We start from the raw sequence: 19,617 nt of genomic DNA on the forward strand, positions 1-19,617 counted from the left end.
AGGCGGCGCCGCTCTCGCCGCCGCCGGCCGACGAGGACGTCCGCCCCGAAGACGGCGCGCTGCCCCTCATCACCTCGGTCAGTCGGTCAGGGAGGAGGACACTGCCCCTCATCACCTCGGTCAGTCGGTCAGGGAGGAGGACACTGTCCCTCGTCACCTCGGTCAGTCGGTCAGGGAGGAGGACACTGCCCCTCATCACCTCGGTCAGTCGGTCAGGGAGGAGGACACTGCCCCTCATCACCTCGGTCAGTCGGTCAGGGAGGAGGACACTGTCCCTCGTCACCTCGGTCAGTCGGTCAGGGAGGAGGACACTGCCCCTCATCACCTCGGTCAGTCGGTCAGGGAGGAGGACACTGCCCCTCATCACCTCGGTCAGTCGGTCAGGGAGGAGGACACTGCCCCTCATCACCTCGGTCAGTCGGTCCGGGGGAGGACACTGCCCCTCATCACATCGGTCAGTCAGGGGGGGCGCTGCCCCTCATCACCCCGATCAGTTAGGGGGAACACTGCCCCTCATCACTTTGGGTCAGAAGCGGGGGGGGGGGGTCGGCGCGCTGCCCCCCCCCCCCCATCATGCCACACTGAATTTCATGGCATGACAGTGCACTTATGGCATATGACACCGTATTTCACTCCATCAATACTTAGCTTCGCAGCATGTGTTCTGGGCGTTGCGAACTTGTGGAGCCGGCGTGAATAATCAATGCAGTTGGCGCACCCTGAAAACCAAATGGCAACTGCACGTGTGGAACCGTCCCGTGTTTTACTGAAGGGAATGCCTGTGCTTCTGACAACATGTCTGTTGGCTGGACGGATGGGAGGTGTGTTTGGATCTCACTGCTGTGTTTGACGCTGGCGCCGGGCTTCAGATAAAGACCGAGACGGACGACGAATCGCAAGGGCCGGCGGCAAACGTCGCTGGTGAGTGTGCCAGGCCCGGCCCCGGCCGTGGTCACCGGAGCCCAGAGAAGCGGCTGGGGAGGCGGACTGGGTTGTCATCGAAATAGTCCACTCGGCCGGCAGGCCACCACACACGACGTGTGGACGCTCTGGGCAGTTTGGTGCGATTTGCACGCAAACTGCACCCTCTGCATTCCTGTTTCCGCCATGTGTTGTACATTGTGCTATACATGCTTAGGGACGTATTGTCTCATTATTGCCTGCTTGCTGTACGTCTGCTAGAAGTTTTCAGCAATGTTTTGGTCATCCTGGCTAGCGTTTTGTTTCAGTCGTTCATGTGTTACGTCTGGCCACGGGAGGTAAACGTGTGCACCTTGCGCCAGATTTGTCCGAGGTGGTGGAGACGAAGTTCGGCGCGGAGGCGGCAAGCCCGGCGCGCCCGGTCAGCGGCATGGACAACACCCACATCCAGAGCCTGATCGCCCAGCTGGCGTCGCCCCGCTCGGCCACCGGCGGCGCCAAGAAGGTCGGTCCCGTGCCGCCGGTGGCGGCTTTGGCTAGGGTCCACTCAACACCCCCACGAGCCGAGGGGACGACCGGACCCGACTCGAGCCGGACCCGGACCCGGACCCGGACCCGGACCCGGACCCGGACCCGGACCCGGACCCGGACCCGGTCCGGCTCAACACCCCCACGAGCCAAGGGGACGACATGAACTGGCTCGGGCCGGACCCGGATCCGGATCCGGATCCGGATCCGATCGGTCCGGCTCAACACCCCGCGAGCCGGAGGGACGACCGGGCCCGGCTCCGGCTGAGCTGCGTCCGCCAGCTGTCACCCCCTAGCACCGCAGAGCCGAAGGGAGCCTGCAGCGGAACCTTGAAATGTGATGTAGAACTGAAGATTTTTTTGGCTGCCGCTCAAAGAACACCTCGAATGTGTACTCAGTGCACAGTCGGTGGACATCACTCATAGGGTTCAAAGCTAACCCCCGTCAACTTTGGAGTAGCGATCAGTTTAATCCTCCGTCTTTTCCCGGTCCCTGGCTTCGTCTGACGTCCCTGCCGCGGCTCACGCAGCCCGCAGTATGCCGGGACCGTCAGGCAGCAGGCTGTCTCCTCGCCGACCTGGCTGGCAGTCCCGCCCCAGGCAGGAGCCGGTCTCCCGGCGACCTGGCTGGCAGTCCCGTCTCAGGCAGGTGTCTGTCTCCCGGCCGACCTGGCTGGCAGTCCCGCCCCGGCAGGAAGCCGGTCTCAGACAGGTGTCTGTCTCCCGGCCGACCTGGCTGGCAGTCCCGCTGAGACAGGTGTCGGTCTCCGGCCGACCTGGCTGACAGTCCCGTTTCAGGCAGCAGGCTGTCTCCCGGCCGACCTGGCTGGCAGTCCCGTCTCAGACAGCAGGCTGTCTGCCGGCCGACCTGGCTGGCAGTCCCGTCTCAGACAGGAGTCGGTCTGGCCGACCTGGCTGGCAGTCCCGTCTCAGACAGGAGTCGGTCTCCCGGCCGACCTGGCTGGCAGTCCCGTCTTAGGCAGGTGTCGGTCGCCCGGCCGACCTGGCTGGCAGTCCCGTCTTAGGCAGGTGTCGGTCGCCCGGCCGACCTGGCTGGCAGTCCCGCCCCAGGCAGGAGCCGGTCTCCTGGCCGACCTGGTTGGCAACCCCGTCTCAGACAGGAGTCGGTCTGCCGGCCGACCTGGCTGGCAGTCCCGTCCCAAACAGGAGTCGGTCTCCTGGCCGACCTGGCTGGCAGTCCCGTCTCAGACAGGAGTCGGTTCCCTGGCCGACCTGGCTGGCAGTCCCGCCCAGCAGGAGCCGGTCTCCTGGCCGACCTGGTTGGCAGTCCCGCTCAGACAGGAGTCGGTCTCCTGGCCGACCTGGCTGGCAGTCCCGCCCCAGGCAGGAGCCGGTCTCCTGGCCGACCTGGTTGGCAGTCCCGTCCCAACAGGAGTCGGTCTCCTGGCCGACCTAGCTGGCAGTCCCGCTCCAGGCAGGAGTCGGTCTCCTGGCCGACCTGGCTGGCAGTCCCGCTCAGGCAGGAGTCGGTCTCCTGGCCGACCTGGCTGGCAGTCCCGCTCCAGGCAGGAGTCGGTCTCCTGGCCGACCTGGCTGGCAGTCCCGCTCCAGGCAGGAGTCGGTCTCCTGGCCGACCTAGCTGGCAGTCCCGTCTCAGACAGCAGGCTGTCTCCCGGCCGACCTGGCTGCAGTCCCGTCTCAGGCAGCAGGCGTCTCCCGGCCGACCTAGCTGGCAGTCCCGTCGACTGGCCAAACTGGTGGCAGTCCCGCCTGAGCACCGACGCATCACTGGCTGGGGTTCGGGTCTGTACAGGGTGGGAGGCCCTGTGCCGGAGGTGCCGTCCCATGTACGCCGCATTACGTCCAACCTAACCAGAACTCAGTGTGTTCCAAATAGTGTCTCTGACACGGAGCCTCGCCCCGACCACGACTTGCTGCTCAGCCCCTCCCCCCCCCCCTCCGGTGTGGCAGAGTTCGGAGCCCTCCCAGCTCTGGATGTGGTGCTCATGAGAAAAACAAGCCAGCCTGTTATCGCCCATTGGCACGAATCTTACCCGTCATCGCCCATCGGAAATGAATCCTGTCTGTCGTCGTCCATCGAGTGCGAATCCTGCCTGTTGGTGCAGCACCACTGGATAGTGCGCATCGCCCTGGAAAGTGTACAATCATGGCGCCTTTTGCGAGCCTTGGGTCTTTGAACAATACCCATTTGTCGTCCAGATAGCTACGTCGGCGTGTGCTTTCGCGTGAACTGAGCTCTGCGCTTTCAAGTTTTTGTTGACGTTTTTCATTTCGCTGCAAACGGCTTTTGGTGCTTTTTTGTCACGTCCAATTAGCATGCCCTCTGCCCCCTGAACTGCACTTGGCGCGAGTTTTTGCTTTGTATGCGAACTATCCCCTCCCCCCCCCCCTCTCCCCTAGTCCGCTATCTCGAGCATAGGCACTTCAACGATGGCTTGCAGAAGCTATTGTATTCCATTTGGATGGTAGTAATTAAGGTTCCTGTCCCGAGTGGTGAAGGAACCCGATCTCCAATGAGATGAAAGGAACGAGAGAATAAAGACGAAGCCAAGGAATTCACCGTCTGCAAACCGCGAATTGGCTCACCTGTTGTTGTCGGCACTGTCGGCGCATTGACACAGCCAATTGTCAAAGGCAAATGTCACTGTTCTTGTGCCAAACGGTCGCAGCACCACTGCATACTCGTACGGCCACTGCCACTCCCTGTCGGACACAGCCCCACTGGGCTCTCGAGTATGCTGATAGTGTCTAGTTGCCGAACATTCTACCATCACCCCGCCGTGACAGCTGCCCCATGCAGTGGTGCCGCACTGCCACACCGCTGACCTCTCCGTCTGTCGTGCGGAAGCCCCGGCCGCACAGCCGCCTTCTGACTGCTGTCGTCCTGACCGGCCGTCATCTGCCGCCTGTCTGTCTGGCCAGCCGCCGTTTGCCGCCTGTCCGCCTGACCGGCCTCTGTCTGCCGCCTGTCCCCTGACCGGCCTCCGTCTGCCGCCTGTCCGTCTGAGTTCCCCTGACGGGCCGCCCTCTGCCGCCTGTCTGTCTGACCGGCCGCCGTTTGCCGCCTGTCCGCCTGAGTTCCCCTGACCGGCCGCCCTCTGCCGCCTGTCCGCCTGACCGGCCGCCGTCTGCCGCCCGTCCCCCTGACCGGCCGCCGTTTGCCGCCTGTCCGCCTGACCGGCCGCCGTCTGCTGCCTGTCCCCCTGACCGGCCGCCGTCTGCCGTCTGTCCGCAGGGCCCGTACAGCTGCCGCTACTGCGGCGAGACATTCAAGGCCAAGGAGCACCTGAACAGGCACGAGCGCATCCACACGGGCGAGCGGCCGTTCCCCTGCGTGCTGTGCGGCAAACGCTTCAGCCGCAAGGACCACCTCAAGATCCACGTGCTGATCCACACCGGCGAGAAGCCGTACAGCTGCACCATGTGCAACAAGCGCTTCACGCAGAAGCAGACGCTGATCGAGCACGAGAACGTGCACCTGGGCCGGAAGCCGTTCCGCTGCGACCTCTGCGACGCCTCGTTCCCGGCTAGGGGTGAGTCGGCCGGCGGAGGCGAGTGCCGGCTTACGTCGCCCTCGGCCGCCCCGTGTAGTGGCTCGTAGCGGCCGGCGGGTGTCGCCACGGGCCGGGCACCAGCACGGCTGCTGCGGTCGGAGCGGTCCCGTAGCTAGCGTGGCGGGGGAGCTCCAGCTGTAGCGGCTGCGTTCAGTAGCGCTTGCTGGCCCATGTAGCGGTGCTGTCACTGTTAAAACGTATTTCCTTCGCCTTTTACGAGCTCATTTCCACTAGAATTAGACCATACAGAACTAGTCAGCTTGGTGTAGAGTAGTGTAATCTGCACTGTTTCTGTGTGCCTCAGCGAATCTGAGGCACGCGCGTGACAGCCGAGCCGCGCGCGTGCCCTGTTTGGGCCGTGTGACGCGCCGCCGGTATGGGCGCCGCGCGGCCTCTCACCGGCGTCTTCCGCCAGGTAACCTCAAGTACCACAAGCGCAGCGTGCACGGCTGTGCCATGACCGCGCCCGGCAAGAGCGGCTCCGGCCTGGAGGCGGCCGACTAGCGGCGGCGGCGGCGCAGCGCGCGGGCCGCCACTCCGGTCAACGCCGGTCAACTTCGGTCCCGGACGCGTGGTCCGGTCCGGGGCGGGACGCTTGGTCGACGGCGCGTCCCGTCCCGCAGCAGGCAGGCATTATATACCAATGTACAACGCAACAAGGAGGCTTTTCGTTCACCCGGTTCGCACCCGACCATGCACGTACGTTTTAGCCCACCATACCTGTAGATAGGAGGCGGCGCGGCCGGGGCGGGCTCCGGCCGCGCCACGCCCAGTAGTACAACAGGCGGCGGCGGCGCCGCGCCGGCCGGCAGAGCGGCCCCTCCGGCGGCACCGCGGCGCTGGCGCGGCGGTGCGCAGCGCCGCGGCGAGCTGTCGGCCTCCGGTCGTCTGTGCGTGTGCGCGTGTGCGGGGTGACTGTGGGCGGCGGCGAGGGGGAGCGGCTGGAGAGGGGTGCACGGCCTCCAGGAGGCGCCCACCTGTGTGGGGTGCGGGCGAGTAGGGGGAGCTGGGCTTGGGGCGCCGGCGTGGCGGCCTGCCCCGCCGGCGGTCTGTATGACTGCGAATCCTGCCCAGGTGGCCGAAATGCCGTGGCGAATTCTTCTGAGGGCGGCGGTTCGGCCGTGGCCTCTGGTGCGCGCCAGGGCCGACCTGCAGGCGTGCAGACATCGGCCCCGCCCCGCCCCGCCCCGTGCGCTCCGTGTGCGTGTATCCGCCTGTCCGTTAGTGTGTGGCCTAACCCCCCGAGTAGGCGCGAGCATAGACTAACCCCAGGTCCTCAGCACCAGGCATTGAGTAGTAGCGTAGTAGCAGTAGCCGGTGCAGCCCTTCCGGCACCCGGCCCCGGCAATGTACCTCTGCCGTCTTCGGTGGCGCGCGAGGAGACGGAGAGACGCGGCGTGGCGTCGACAGAGCGGCTGCGCAGGACCCGTTTGCAATTTTGTGAAGCTTTACTCCCAGTCTTGGCAACGCTGTGCAATGGCCGATCGCTGTAACATTCCATAGACGGGCGCGGCCGGCCCGCCCGACAGTCTCGCAGCGAGGCGGCACGCGCACCCGCCCGCCTCCTGCGGTTAGCGTGCCACCCATCGGTGCTATCGCGAACTGCTCGTTGTGTGCGTCGTCAACAGAGGCCGGCACCGGCGCCGGCGCGCGCGGTGCAGCCGCAGGTGTCTGCAGTGTGCCGATATGGGGCCGGGTGACGGTCTGCTGGGGCACGGGTCGGACCCGCTGCCTGGCGCCGCTAAAGCGCAGGACACGCGCCGCCCCCAGTGCTTTACGGACGTGCCTTGCCGACGCGGCGCGCCGGCGCGCGGCGCGCCACAGCTTTACTGGGACGGGGCCGGCTGCCGCGGCAGGGCGTCTGCCTCCGGTGTGGGTGTGTGTGTGTTGTGGGTGTGGGTGGGTGGCCTCCGAGCCACATCCGCTGCGCGCGTGCTCTGGGTGAGTGTCTGTCGATCCCGCCGGCCGGCCGTGCGCTCGGTGTGGGCGGCGGTCGTGCCTGCTGTGTGCGTGTTCACCCGTCTGCCATGCAGTCTGTGGCGGGCTCAGCGCTCTCTGCGTCCCTGACCTCTGGCGAGCTGAGGCCGCCTGAGCAGCAGAGGTGCTCGGGCGGCCCCGGCGGACCGCGGCCGCTCAACGGAGGCCAGCCGTCCCGGTGGGACGCCCGCCCCCGTTCCCGCTCATCCGCCGTGCTGCCCCGGCCGACCGGCGGCCGGCGCGGCGTGCGTCCATAGTGCCTTATCCACGTCTTCCTCGGTGGCCAGCCGTAGTGCGGTCGGGTCCGGCCTCCACTCTGATCCGTTGTTAGTCAGGGCCGGCGCGCGCGGGCCGCGCGCCGGCCCGTCCCCTGTCCTGGTCGCGGCAGGGCCGCGCCGAGCGCTGGCCCCTGCCGTGGCCGAGCGGCGGCGCGCTGGGAGCCTCACGCGGCCCGCCGGCGCCGCCGCTGGGGCGCTGGTCGAGCAGCTGGTGCCACAGTCTCGGCGCCCTCGACATCCGCTGCAGCGCAGGGGCTGGTGAGGCTGGTGGGGCGGGGCGAACGGCGCCAGGGCATGTCTTGTAACTGATTTAGGGGTGAAGCTCGTCGATAGTGATTTTACGGAGGGATTTAGCGCCCAGTAGTCTACCCTGCAAAAGCAAAGTGAAGTGCGAAACTGAAAGGCAGGATCCACCAAGTAATGGAAGCAGCACCCTCATCCGGCTCATATTTTTGTCATGCGACCTGGGTTCGAGTAGTGTGTGGCCGCCGCGGCGGTCCGAGCGGCGCTGGTCTGCGCCACGCCCCTGCAGCCGGGTGGTGCGGCCGGGCGGGCGGGCGTTTGGCGCCGGCGGACTCTTCCTTTGCGCGGCGCTGGTCGGGCCGTGGTACGGAGAGTGCTGGCCATTCTCTGGCCCGCCTATCATTCGCGCTCGGCGGAACCCCAAACACATATTCACATGCGTAGATGCGCTCATGAATAATCACCTCCCCGCCGTATGTCGGTGACATCTGCAACTGTTTCCGTTCACCGATTTTTACCAATGACTTGTTACTGTCGCATGTTTAACGGAAATGATAATTTTGCACGAATATGTACGTTAATTTTCAGTGAGAGTGTATCTTTACAAGTATATATCAGCGTTATGATCGGTTGCAATGAATGTAGTCAAATATACAACTATATTACTCAAAACATGTTTTTTTATTTCGGCACGGCGTCTTAGCCAGGGTTTGGCGCCCAGAGAGCGTAAGAAGTCGGATTAAGGGGTTCTCGTGTCCAGTGTGTGTGCGTGTATGTGGGAAGAGTGGCATATATGATCCAAATTATGTGATGGTGTTCAAGGAGGTCTCTTATGGAAAGTGAACTATACACCGTCTTCCTGTGCAGCCAGGCACCATGGCGCATGACTATTTTGCCACACTCAGTACTGTCCATGGAGCAAATGCGAAGGGGCGAGCGACTGGCACCAAGCGACAGCTCCGTTTTGTCATGACACGATGTCTTTGTCATGGGTTTTCTTCGTAACAAAGCTCCCCGCGTACTTCTCGTGAGCTGACCTGAAGTGGGCAGTGATCACTTAAGTTATTTGGGGATGGACTTAAAGGACCTGGGCGGAGCAGGCAGGAGATGACAGCTGACCCGCGACACTCATCCCTGTAAGTTTGCTGCCGTCAAGCCTCAAGACATCGCACAGGCACGCTACATGGACACACGTGCGCTTGCTCAGCTTGAAACGATTAGATCGATGATTGGTGTGGGGTATGGGTGTTTGTCAAGCGACATACCAGAGCATCCGTGATCGCAGTTCATGCCACTGCGCGATGTGTTGGTGGATGGGAATCAGCGTAACTGCCGACGTGGACCAGCAGGTGCCAGCGGTTAACGCGCCAGGGTTGCACTAGCGGGCATGAACCTCGACGAAGTTGCCAGCAGGCGAGCGGAAAGCGGCTTAAAGACGCTGCTCGACACGCTGCCCGAGCCCGCACGGTCCATGGGAGAAGGTTCATCATTCAGTTTGTGATATCTGAATCTGATATGATATCTGATATCTGAATATTTTAGCGTCTGGTCTTTCAATACACAGAACTGATAGAAGATCTGAAAATATCTGAAAATTCAAAACATGATCATCATCGAAATGATCAAACTCACGAAAGGAAGAAAGGGCTCGTTGCGAGTATTATGTCCATCGGCAATGATCACGTTTACTTAGACTAAATCTACATGGCATTGTCATTGGTGCCTGTTGCTGAGATGGCCCTTCATATTGGTCTACAGGTAATTACTAAGGAGGCAGTTCCCTGTCATGAACCGACCAACAAGGCCGGCTACAAATGGTGAAGACATTGACGCATGGAAATTATATGCGTTTTTACGAAACGGATGCTTTTGTCCTAGCATGGGCAGCAAACGTCACTTTACTGGGATTCCGCAACTAGCATTTGCACATTCACACCATCCCACGCATGCTTGTCACCGATCATAATAAAGGGAGGCCTGTAGTGTGGCCGCCACACACAGTGTGCGCAGGTTAAATGCAACGATCCGACCCCCTCAACTATGAGCGGAACCTTGCAGCCCACACCACTCACACCTCGGGATTTGTCCACAGTGAATAGTAGCCACCTGCTGCAAGGCACACCGTGGCATCACCACGTGGCCCCGCCTTCTCTCGTCACGGAATAATGCCGGAATCCCTCATCGGCACGCCGGAATCCCCCATCGGCTTATATTCAGTCGCCAGAATATAAGCACGCCGGAATCACACCTTGGCACGCCGGAATCCCTCATGGGCTCTGAGGAGTCATAACACAAAACATCTGTGGCTTATTTAGCCCGTAGTGATAAACATCCTTTCATTGCACTCGTGGGAGATTCACGGTCCCCCAAGCTGTACGCAGTATATAAGCTATGTAAGATGACTTGACGTATAAGGTGGACCTGACCGCGGCGCGTCATATTTCCTGGCACAAAATTCAGGCCACGCACTATCCATTGATCTGCTATTTCCCTACAGACTGTGCGTTAAAACACATAGAGAAATACCAGACAGGGGTGGGCAAGCCACATAACGACACATTAACTACAGATTGGTACATAGGGCATGTTAATTACCGCGGTACGATTGAAGCCGAAAAGAGCGCACGAGCGGGCGCATGATCTCAAATGACCCACAGAATGAGTCTTCGTAATCACCCAAAAAGGGGGAAAGGGCCCGGGATCTCAGAATCATCGAAGGGTCGGTAATTCCTCCGCCGGGCTTACATTATGAGAGATAAAAGCGCCGAGTGTCCAGCCGTCAACGCCCAGGCCGATAGGCTATGGACGTTGCCTGATCACTGTCTGAACGTTGCCATGTGCCGTTTGAACGTGCCCCGTACTCCGACGAGGCCGATGTCTTTGAAGGGCCGCCCCCTATTGATCGCCCTGGCACGCACGCGCGGAACGAGCACTTGGGTCAAACGCGACAAACAAAAACCGCACTCGCAATTGAAAAAAATAAAACAGCGTGTAACCCACGGCGGGTAGGTAGGCCACGCGCAACATCAAAAGCTAACCTATTCCATGCCGTCCCCGGAATTACAAAAAACACATGTCGTAAGAATAACCAAATCGCAGTAAAAAAAAAAACAGCATGTTGCCCGTGGAGGATGGATACGCCGCGCCCCACACCTTTTCACTGGGAGCTCTTCATAAAGCTGTGTGCCGCCCCCTCCCCTTATCACCAAAACTTTGGCCCCTCCTCAAGTATCAGACGGAGCTTGCATCATCTGATATAGGCTCTTTTCGGGCTTAAGTGTTGAGAAGGGCTGTGTCCGGACCTGCGATGCCCACTTTCTCAGTCTAAACGCATCTTTTCATGATCTACAACGGGCCTTACTTCAGGCTACGATGGGTCCTTTCCAAACATGAAAAGGTCCTTTCTGTGCTCACGATGGGCCCCATCCAGACCTGAGATGGACTTGAGTTTGCTATGGGCCCGTCCTGATCAGAGACGGGCCCTTTTGGGTATACAATGGGCCTTCTCAGACCGGAAAAGAGCTCTTCCCGAGCCTGAAACTGTTGTAGGGGTGCAGTATCCTGTCCGCTCTTGCTGTCCGTCCGAGCACTAAGCCAGGTATTACCGTGAGTATTTGCCCGATACTTCCGTAATAACAACAATAGCAACAATATAACGTCCGAGGCGTCCGAACACACCACACCCCCGCCGCGCGCCCCCACCCAGGGCCGACTCTCTCGCGCAACTCCACTTGCCTGGCGCGCAGGCACCCTAAACAAATGTCATACACCACAAGGGGTTTCCTGTCTTGAAACTGATTCTTCCCAGACCGGAGATGAGCTCTCTACGCTTACTTGGATGGCACACAATATACGAATCTCCTCTACGAATCCGCCAGGGGCCCCATTTGGGTCCCCTGGAATATGGCAGAAAATGTGAAAGGACATAGTTTTGGGCCTTGTCCCATACATGGGGGGACAGTCCGCCCAGCAAATACACCGCTACTGGCCTGGGCCTACGACGGGCCCACTCCAGACCAAAGATGAGTCATTCTCAGGCTCAAAAAGTGAGATGGGCCTTTTGCAAACCTACAGTTCTCCGTTCCTCAGCGCGCGCTGGGCCCCTGCCTGACCTGAGATGGGCCGTTTCTAAATTTATGACACACCATTTCCAGACTAAAGAAGACCCTATCAGAACCTACGATGGGCCTTTTCCGACCTGAGATGGGTCCTTTTTGAGCTTACGATGAGCCCTTTCCAAACCAAGGACCCCTGCATGGAAGTGGCATGAGTGTTTCTCCGGACCATTTCCAGCCTAAGATCGGCTCTTCACGGACACAAAGAGGTTTTTAAAAGCTTAAAATGGGCCTTTTCGGAATAGACATGGGCCCTCTGCGCTTGTTTTGGTAACACAGTAAGCAAGTACCACCAGGTACCCGATGACTCCTTGGCCCACCATAAATCACGGAGTTTGGGGTGGCAAAAAGATCTGTTGCCCCCTCCTCAAAAGAGAGGAGGGTAGTTTGTACCGCTGCCCCTCCACGTTCCCACTGCTGTTAACTGACGAACTACCCGGGAATTTGGTCTAGCTGCGAGCCCAGCGGGGCCATACTAATACAATAGGAAGCGCGACCAAAAAGTGCGACTTTTGCGTTACCGCGATCCAGGGAACGATGAAAAGAGCATCACCCCTAATTTCAACTCACCGTTGTACACGCGCGCTGTATTGCATAATAAACGCTTGGGGACGTCCTAGAAAACAAACGTCCTTTCAATTAATTAGATACTATTTTTGGGATTGTGGTGAATCACACAATTTTTTTATTTTCAAGCGTCACACTAGGTATGCTGTTTCCGTGTTTTTAATCAAAAGCAAAATATTGGAATACTAATGACGTCATATGCAAAAAGTGGCGTGGGTGCGCCAGGTTAGTCTCTCACGTGGCACCACCAGGATTCGCGTACAATCCGGGAACCGTTCTTTTGCGTCTCAGGCAGCGCTTGGTGTGGTCGGTCCTATCGATCGACTCTTCGCTTTAGAATTCGATCGGCTTTAAGAATGGCAAAGGTGAGGATACGTGGATGATATATGATGACGTTCGCACGAAGGATAGGGATTTGAGGTATAGTTTGTATTATTTTTCGGTTTGACTCCGCTGTAGGGTGTGCCATGTTAATTGATATAGCGCTGACCGGTCTGCGAACCACGAGGTCACGATGAGATCTCGTTTGGGGCAAATATGGGGTATACCTCCTCATCTAGGGCTGTGTATCATAATTTTGTGATATGGATTTTTCATCTCGACATTCAGGGCTCTCATGTATGTCGTGGCATACAGATTGAGCAGGATCTGGGATAATTAGCTATCAAATCATTTATGGGGTATGTACTATTATGGGGAATATTTAGTATTTGAAGGTACAGAAGCAAGTGTCAGATTTGATGAAATAAACCCACTTTAAATTTCTGTGAATTTCCAGGGGAAAATACTGCCTGAGAGCATGATTTGCTGTGCAGTAAATAGGCTTCTTAATGCATCATGGATTGATTGCATCAGCATGCTTTGAACAACATGGATAACCAGTGGACAGATGTAATATTTGGACATTGCATTCTTGAATACCAGGTGTGAATGCCCTGACAGTTGTTTTTATAGGCTTTGGTTGGGCATGGCTGGTGCACTGGCAGGATTTGAATGATATGGCATGAATGCTGAGGTGACTGTGAAACAGTTCCTGAAATACTCCCTCTGTTTTTACAGGTGTGTTACAGAAATCAGAGGGGCTTAGGTCTTCAGAAGGGCAGGGAGCATCACTGAAAGGGCTTCAATGCTGCTATCTCAGTTTAAAACCCTATATAAATGTGGAACACTCCCTTTAAACATTTGCCCCACATGGGCAGGTTACAGTCATATTTTGGGCAGGATGCTGGCTGCTCCAAGTATTTCATTGGCATGTTTTCCATGCTTTTCAGACTGAGGTAGAGTTGAGTAGGTTTGAGTGAGGTAGGTTTGCAGTTGGTAGGCATCCAATCATCTAAACTGCCCTGCAACCCCACTGTCTACCATTAGTGAATAAATTCCTCAGCTTAGACATTTGTTAACTGCGCATTAAAGGAATGTTGCCTATGTGGTGTGGTTTGTTGAAGTGATACATCTAAAGCCATTTGTGACATTCCTGTATGGAGACTGAGGAAATGAAAGGAACTGTTTTATTTAAGTGTTTAAGATCAGGATGAAAGCACCTATGCTAAGCAATGTGGTGAAATGCACTTGGGTACTTTCATTGATGCTGAAGTGTCAAACACATGCTGTATTCAAAGATCAACTTTCAACATGTATTATATGCACTCTTTGGAAAGTAAAATGAGATGAGAGTGAGTGCCTGATAAAAGGAATAAGAAGCTTGCCATTCCACAACTTGAGGCAGTGCAATGCATATTGATACACTAATGCCCAGAATAAAGGCTGGCATATAGTGTTTAATAATTTTTTACTTGACAATGAGACTATGAAGATCTGCCTGTAGAAAACATACTTATCATTCCTTAATGCACAACCTCCACTTCAACATAACTAAGAGACATTCAACATATTGGGTAGGGTCCAGGACTTCAGATGCAAACAAAATACACTACCTTGAACATGTCCAATATAGCAGTGATAATCCAGAAGAAAAATCAGCATGGACGCTGTAAATTCAAGCACTTTGACTTTAGTGCATGATTACCACTAGTCCCAGCATGTGGAAAACATGTTTCATGGAATCATTAAGTTTCAAAATGATTATTAGGTGGTTTAAACTGCTAGACTGAATCTGATGTCATCGCAAGGAGGAAAACTTCCCAGTCAATGACGACCTTGGTGATGAGCTAGTTTTCACAAATAGGGGTCCTGGCTTAATGTTGCCTTAGCGTTGGTGTCCTCTTGTCAGCACCTTGACATGTGACTTGTCAGGGACTCATCCACCAGCAGCATCATGGCTCTGGGAATCATTGGAATACTACATTTGGCCATGTCTCAATGTGGGAACTACAGCAAGGGTATTTGGAGGAGTCAGAGCCACAGCATACTGCTGGTACCTCACTTAGACTTGGATTAGATATATACCTCTAGTTAAACCCACTCCATGTTCTCCTAATCCTGCTTAATTGAGCTGAATTTTCAATTGTTTTTTTTTCTAAAAAAGGTCATCATGTTTTCCTGGAAAACATTCCAGTGTCACAATACCTTGAAGCACTGGCTCTATGCGTTACATTGTTGGCAACCATGCAGTGAACATTGTGCTTAGATTTATGGGACACATTCATTGAAATTATTGTCATGTCATTACTACTGGTGTAAGGCTTGTTTTTTGCAGGCTGGATTTCAGGAAAATACCCCATAGAAATTCAGTCCAGCAAAATCATTTGAAAGTTTGGTATAATTTGGCGAGTTTGGGTTCTGTGCACCCATGTGCCATGTTTCATGATGGTGCAATTTTTGATATTTGTTATGCAGGATGATGATCCAATTAATTGCCTTATAATGCCAAGAAAGTAGCATTTTTAGAGAAGATTGGAGGATATTTTAGCACACAAGAAGCAGGTGAAATGTGCCAAGAGTAGTTCTCTTAAATCTTAATCAGTATTGATTTGCAGCACACGTCCAGCTGCCCCTGACATTAGTATCACATGTGTATCACAGGCCTACCAAAGCCTAGCGAGCCAGCCATTTTATCCCTGGCAGGCACGTCAGGCTCAACCCGGCCTCTGTTGTTGCAGGTGCGCCCGTCGTCGGCGCACTCGGTTTCCAGTAACACTCGGTCAGCCTGTGCACGGCAGCGGGACACTCGGGCTTGGGGCCGGGCCCGTCACTTGCCGGCCGTCCGGGCCGCCCCCGCCCACGGCCGCGCCGCCTTCCCGTGTGGGTGCCGAGTGTCCCGCGCCCGGCCGCCTGCCACCCGCTCGTGCGATGACCCCATGTGGCAGACGGCGCCGCGCCGCCGACGGCCGCCCGCACACGATCTGACCTGACCTGACCGCCCTGGCGGGGGCGGCCGGCGGCGGCGCGGGCGGGCACAAGCATCGGGTGTAGTGTTCTGGTACTGGCTGGTGGTCCGACCGGTGTGGACCGCGTCTTCGGACGGAGGCCGCCCCTCCGAGTGGAGGTCGCCTCAGCTGTGCGTGTGGATGGGTGGTGCTCCAAGAAGCGGGCAGCAGATGAGGTGCGAGGAAGGGGCGAGTCGGTGCACGTGAAACGGTTTTCACAGCGATTCACGACTCGCTCAGCTTCTTGCTCTTGTCCCCATGGAGTACCTGAAGATGCCTTCCTATCCATCAGCATTCAGGAGATACGAATGTCTGTAGCCAGAAGGTAGAAAGCCATGCTGAAATAAGTCATCGGGCATCACTACGCCATGTCAGCAGCATGACAGTAGCAAATAACTTTGCAACAGTCACAGTTTCACAGACAAATTCGCCCAAGCAGTGAAATGTGCTTGCAACTATTGCATTTCATGTATTGTATTCTTTTTGCAGGATATTGTGGGCATTCCCAGATCATAACAAATAAAACCATGCCCAAGGATTTGGCTATCCTTGCATGCCATCCCCTGTAATGTGAAGCCCTTTGGATGCCATTCCTGCAAACAGGGGTAACCTTTTTCACGTTCAGCTCGTGCCCCAGCCTTGAATGCAAATAATGCTCGCCTTTGTGACATCCAGGCTGCAAAGACGCCCGTGAAGATGGCAGCGACTCCGGGAGGCGGTCCCAAGACGCCAAAAATGAAACAAAACACACCGAAAAGCAAGCCGGGCACACCCTTTCCCAAGGCCGCCACTCCCATGAACAAGGGTGCTACTCCGGCGGCGAAGACCCCGAAGAACAAGACTCCCAAGCCCCAGCAGGACACCCCCATGCCACCCAAGACACAAACGCCGAAGAAGCAGAAGACGCCGCAGCAGCAGAAGACGCCTCAGCAGCAAAAGCAGTTGCACCCGCCCAAACAGCAGCAGAAGTCTCCCAAGCAGCAGAAGGTATGTGATGGTCTCTGTTTAGGTATTATCCATGCTACTCACTGCCTGTCCCATTTATGCCCCAGTTACAGCATGTGTGCCAAACAGCATGACCACTTGAAAAGGATGACACCTTTGTTTGCCCAGAAAATCATACTTTGTTATCCATTTGTCAGCTTTGCCTGTTTGAGGGACTGGCTCACCCGACACTAACTGGCTCATCTGATCACGACATTTATTACTCAATGTTTGTTTCATATTGCGATTTGAGACTATATTTCTGCATTGGGGCTTAGGTGGAGTAAACTTTCTGTAAAGGTAATGTGTCTTACTCGGAGGTATCGAGTCAAGCATGATGTGATGAAATAAGCTCAGGTGTAATGCTTGGTTTGGTTGTAAGTTTTGAGGACTGTTCTATACAAAACAAAAACACTTTTTAGTAAATGTGCCCAATAATATGTCACTGTTTGATCATGTCATGAAATGTTTGTGTGATGTCGGAGTTGCTGCCAGACTGTCCATGCGAATTTGTCACGGTAGTGGACGGGCTGCTACACTTGAAGTGCTCCAGCTTGTCGGGAGGTGGCGTGCTAAATTCGCGTGGAGCCCGGATAGCGTAATGCTCGCGTGTTTAACCCATCGTCGTGGTTCTTTTGCATGCGTTTCGCCATTTTATATTTTTACATGCATGCGCAGAGTCTCACGGTGGTGGTTATTTGATTCCCGGTCGCACATCCGTCGTAAGTAATACCAATGCTCACATTTCTGTTTTGATAGGAAAAACGTCATTCATGTTCAAAACCTACTCCGAATGCATCACATCGTTCGAGGGCCAGCTGAAGTCTGTTCGTGCCAGAAATCGTGCGGACACAAATAATTTGACGACCACGTTTTCGTGACCTAGAGCACTTCATGGCCAATGAGGATGGCAACATTGACGTTTGGTTTTGTAGGGCGTCATGTATGCCTGGATAGCCTTGCAATAGTCTGCACGAAATAGTTTGCGCAAGTTGACGAACGTCAAGCTCAGAATTGAGAGTGTTCTAGGTCTGGAAAGGGCATAGCTGTGAACTACACTGAACGCCCCGCAAAATATCCGTCCTCAGAGAAAATCATGTGCGAGTGTGAAACGCTCCCTTTAAAAGCTTGTTAGAGATCGAATTTGAACCCCGTATCAATGCTTCTGAGATTTGGGACACTATGCTATTCATGTTTTCATGTCTTCCGTTGTGTTCGGGCCCAACTGTAAGCATAATGATAATGGCTTTACGTCTGCTGGCTGGCTGGCGGGGTCATATCGAGCTGGAGGGCCCGACTGTGCTGTGCTGACGCCGTGCGCCGCTCTCCAGCCGCAGGTGAACGGAAGCCGCGAGAAGGCGGCGCGCGACATGCAGGCGCGCACGGTGCGGCTGACGTTCCCGCCGGGCACCCTCAAGTCCGTGGAGCAGGTGAAGAAGCTCGTGCCCACCGCCGCCTCGGTCAAGTTCCCCAAGTGAGTGACGCCGACGGGACGCTCGGACCTGTGCTTCTCGGGCAGTGTGTCCCGTGCGAGATATTGATGCGTGCGACATGTTCGCACGGGGCGAATCTTGTCTTTGTTGTTTTTGTTGTTGTCCACACAAACACAGGTGCTTGTTGATTGGGTGTGTATTGCTTGAAGCGGTTTTCAGCTCATGTAAAGGACGTGGTTTGCACCCGTGTTTGTGCAACACATTGTCGGACGTGTACGTGCCATCGTGCTTGGCTGGATGTGGTACACGCGGTGTACTGTCGTGGGATTTTCACATGGGCTGCCTATGTTGTATATAATTTTGTTTTACGTGTCAGTTGGCATCGTGCATGGTTGGATGTGGTACACGCGGTGAACTGTCGTGAGTTTTCACGTGGGCCTCCGATTACCGCATAGGCACATTTGTGGTTGATTGTGTTCAGGGTCTCGTTTGCATCACTCCATTTGAGGGGTGACATTTCGTTTCGTGAGGAGTTTAGTGGTGAAGCTGTGACGCCACGGCGCGGGCGTCCGATAACGATACTGGCCCAAGACGACAGCACTGCAATGGAGCCGCGCTTGTAGTGCCGTGATTTGTCTGCGTACCAGAACGTTATGACCGTATTGAAATAGAATCGATTGGTGAATAGCGACCCAAATTGAAAGCCATCGCAATGCTTCGGTTTTAGTCAGAATTAGCCGGCGTTTGGCTGATACCGCGCCGGTAGACGGCCACGTTTGTCATTTGTGCAAAGATAAAGTGGGCTTCATGGTTGGGAAGCCCACTATTGCGTTCCGTTGGCGTGCGACAGACGTCACACAAGGTACGTCATGGCCCCGCCTCTCTTCTGCAGTGTGGTGTTCGTTGAGTTCGCGTCGGAGGCCGAGACGGACAAGATGCACACCAAGCTGCAGCCGCTGATCGCGGACGGCCAGCTGAACCAGGTCAACTTCGTGGGCGAGAAGGAGCGCGAGTTCCAGTCGTCCAACCGCGGCATCGACAACACCAGGTGAGCCGCGCGACGGCTCGAGACTGCGAGACTAATGTGTTCAGTGGTGGCAGTTTTGGTGTATGAACTCCCAGGTCATACAGCGTCCAGTTTTGATACCGATGAGGCTCGTGATGACCTGCTAAGGTTGTGCTGTTGTTTCAAGACAGCAGAAACAATGTAATAATGCGGAGGCATATCAGTGACTCTAAATCTGCTGGAATTATTTGTGTAACAACTTCGCCATGGCTGGCATACTTTGAAACAGGCATTGTATTTTATTTTGTTTTCCCTCCTCGTGTAGTCCTGGGACGCTCCGGCTGATGTCGTGATTCGAACTGCAGTCCGTTTACTTGATTACGACCGAGAAAACATTAGCGACCATGATGCCCCGGATAACAATCTCAGCTATGATCAGTCTCGACAAAGGCACAATATCGTGTGTGCAAAAAAAAGCGGGGCCTAGATGAAAATTTATAGTAACTTATCCGAAAAAGGATTGTCTGTGTAACAACTTCTTGATTCGTACTCACATTCGAAAAACTATCCATAGCACAACCTGTCTAGGTGAAACAACTCTAGCGATGATCAGAAAGCAGCGACATTTTACGATCTTTTCTGTCGAAATACATTACATCCTATCTTACACCGGCAACGGCGTCCGCAGTACGCCGCGGACATT

General features: G+C 55.8%; 2 protein-coding genes across 3 annotated transcripts; both read left to right on the top strand.

The window, feature by feature from the left end:
* Positions 1 to 7: 7 nt before the first annotated feature.
* LOC119104238 (gastrula zinc finger protein XlCGF49.1-like) lies at positions 8 to 5,767 on the top strand. Its single transcript, XM_037227902.1, has 6 exons — positions 8 to 59; positions 396 to 413; positions 870 to 921; positions 1,284 to 1,426; positions 4,667 to 4,964; positions 5,401 to 5,767. Exons 4-6 carry the CDS (start codon positions 1,352 to 1,354, stop codon positions 5,487 to 5,489), a joined length of 462 nt encoding a protein of 153 aa, XP_037083797.1. The 5' UTR covers positions 8 to 59; positions 396 to 413; positions 870 to 921; positions 1,284 to 1,351; the 3' UTR covers positions 5,490 to 5,767.
* A 6,649-nt stretch (positions 5,768 to 12,416) lies between these two features.
* Positions 12,417 to 18,956, top strand: LOC119104578 (DNA ligase 1; the record flags this gene model as incomplete). 2 transcript variants are annotated; one of them, XM_037228305.1, is given in 4 exon segments in its annotated part: positions 12,417 to 12,530; positions 16,167 to 16,478; positions 17,807 to 17,949; positions 18,801 to 18,956. In XM_037228305.1, coding segments are annotated over 4 exon segments (620 nt in total), but the record flags the coding sequence as incomplete, so codon positions are not given.
* Between the last annotated feature and the right edge of the window lie 661 nt (positions 18,957 to 19,617).

Source organism: Pollicipes pollicipes, unplaced genomic scaffold (genome assembly GCF_011947565.3).
Source record: "Pollicipes pollicipes isolate AB1234 unplaced genomic scaffold, Ppol_2.1 Scaffold_6052;HRSCAF=7182_pilon_pilon_pilon, whole genome shotgun sequence".
Classification (NCBI taxonomy): Eukaryota; Metazoa; Arthropoda; class Thecostraca; order Pollicipedomorpha; family Pollicipedidae; genus Pollicipes; species Pollicipes pollicipes.

Excerpts from the sequence above, each read along its gene's own strand:
- LOC119104238 (XM_037227902.1), top strand. The coding sequence starts at position 1,352 with ATGGACAACACCCACATCCAGAGCCTGATCGCCCAGCTGGCGTCGCCC. Across the intron at positions 1,427-4,666 it reads CCACCGGCGGCGCCAAGAAG|GGCCCGTACAGCTGCCGCTA; the intron begins GTCGGTCCCGTG and ends GTCTGTCCGCAG. Across the intron at positions 4,965-5,400 it reads CGCCTCGTTCCCGGCTAGGG|GTAACCTCAAGTACCACAAG; the intron begins GTGAGTCGGCCG and ends GTCTTCCGCCAG.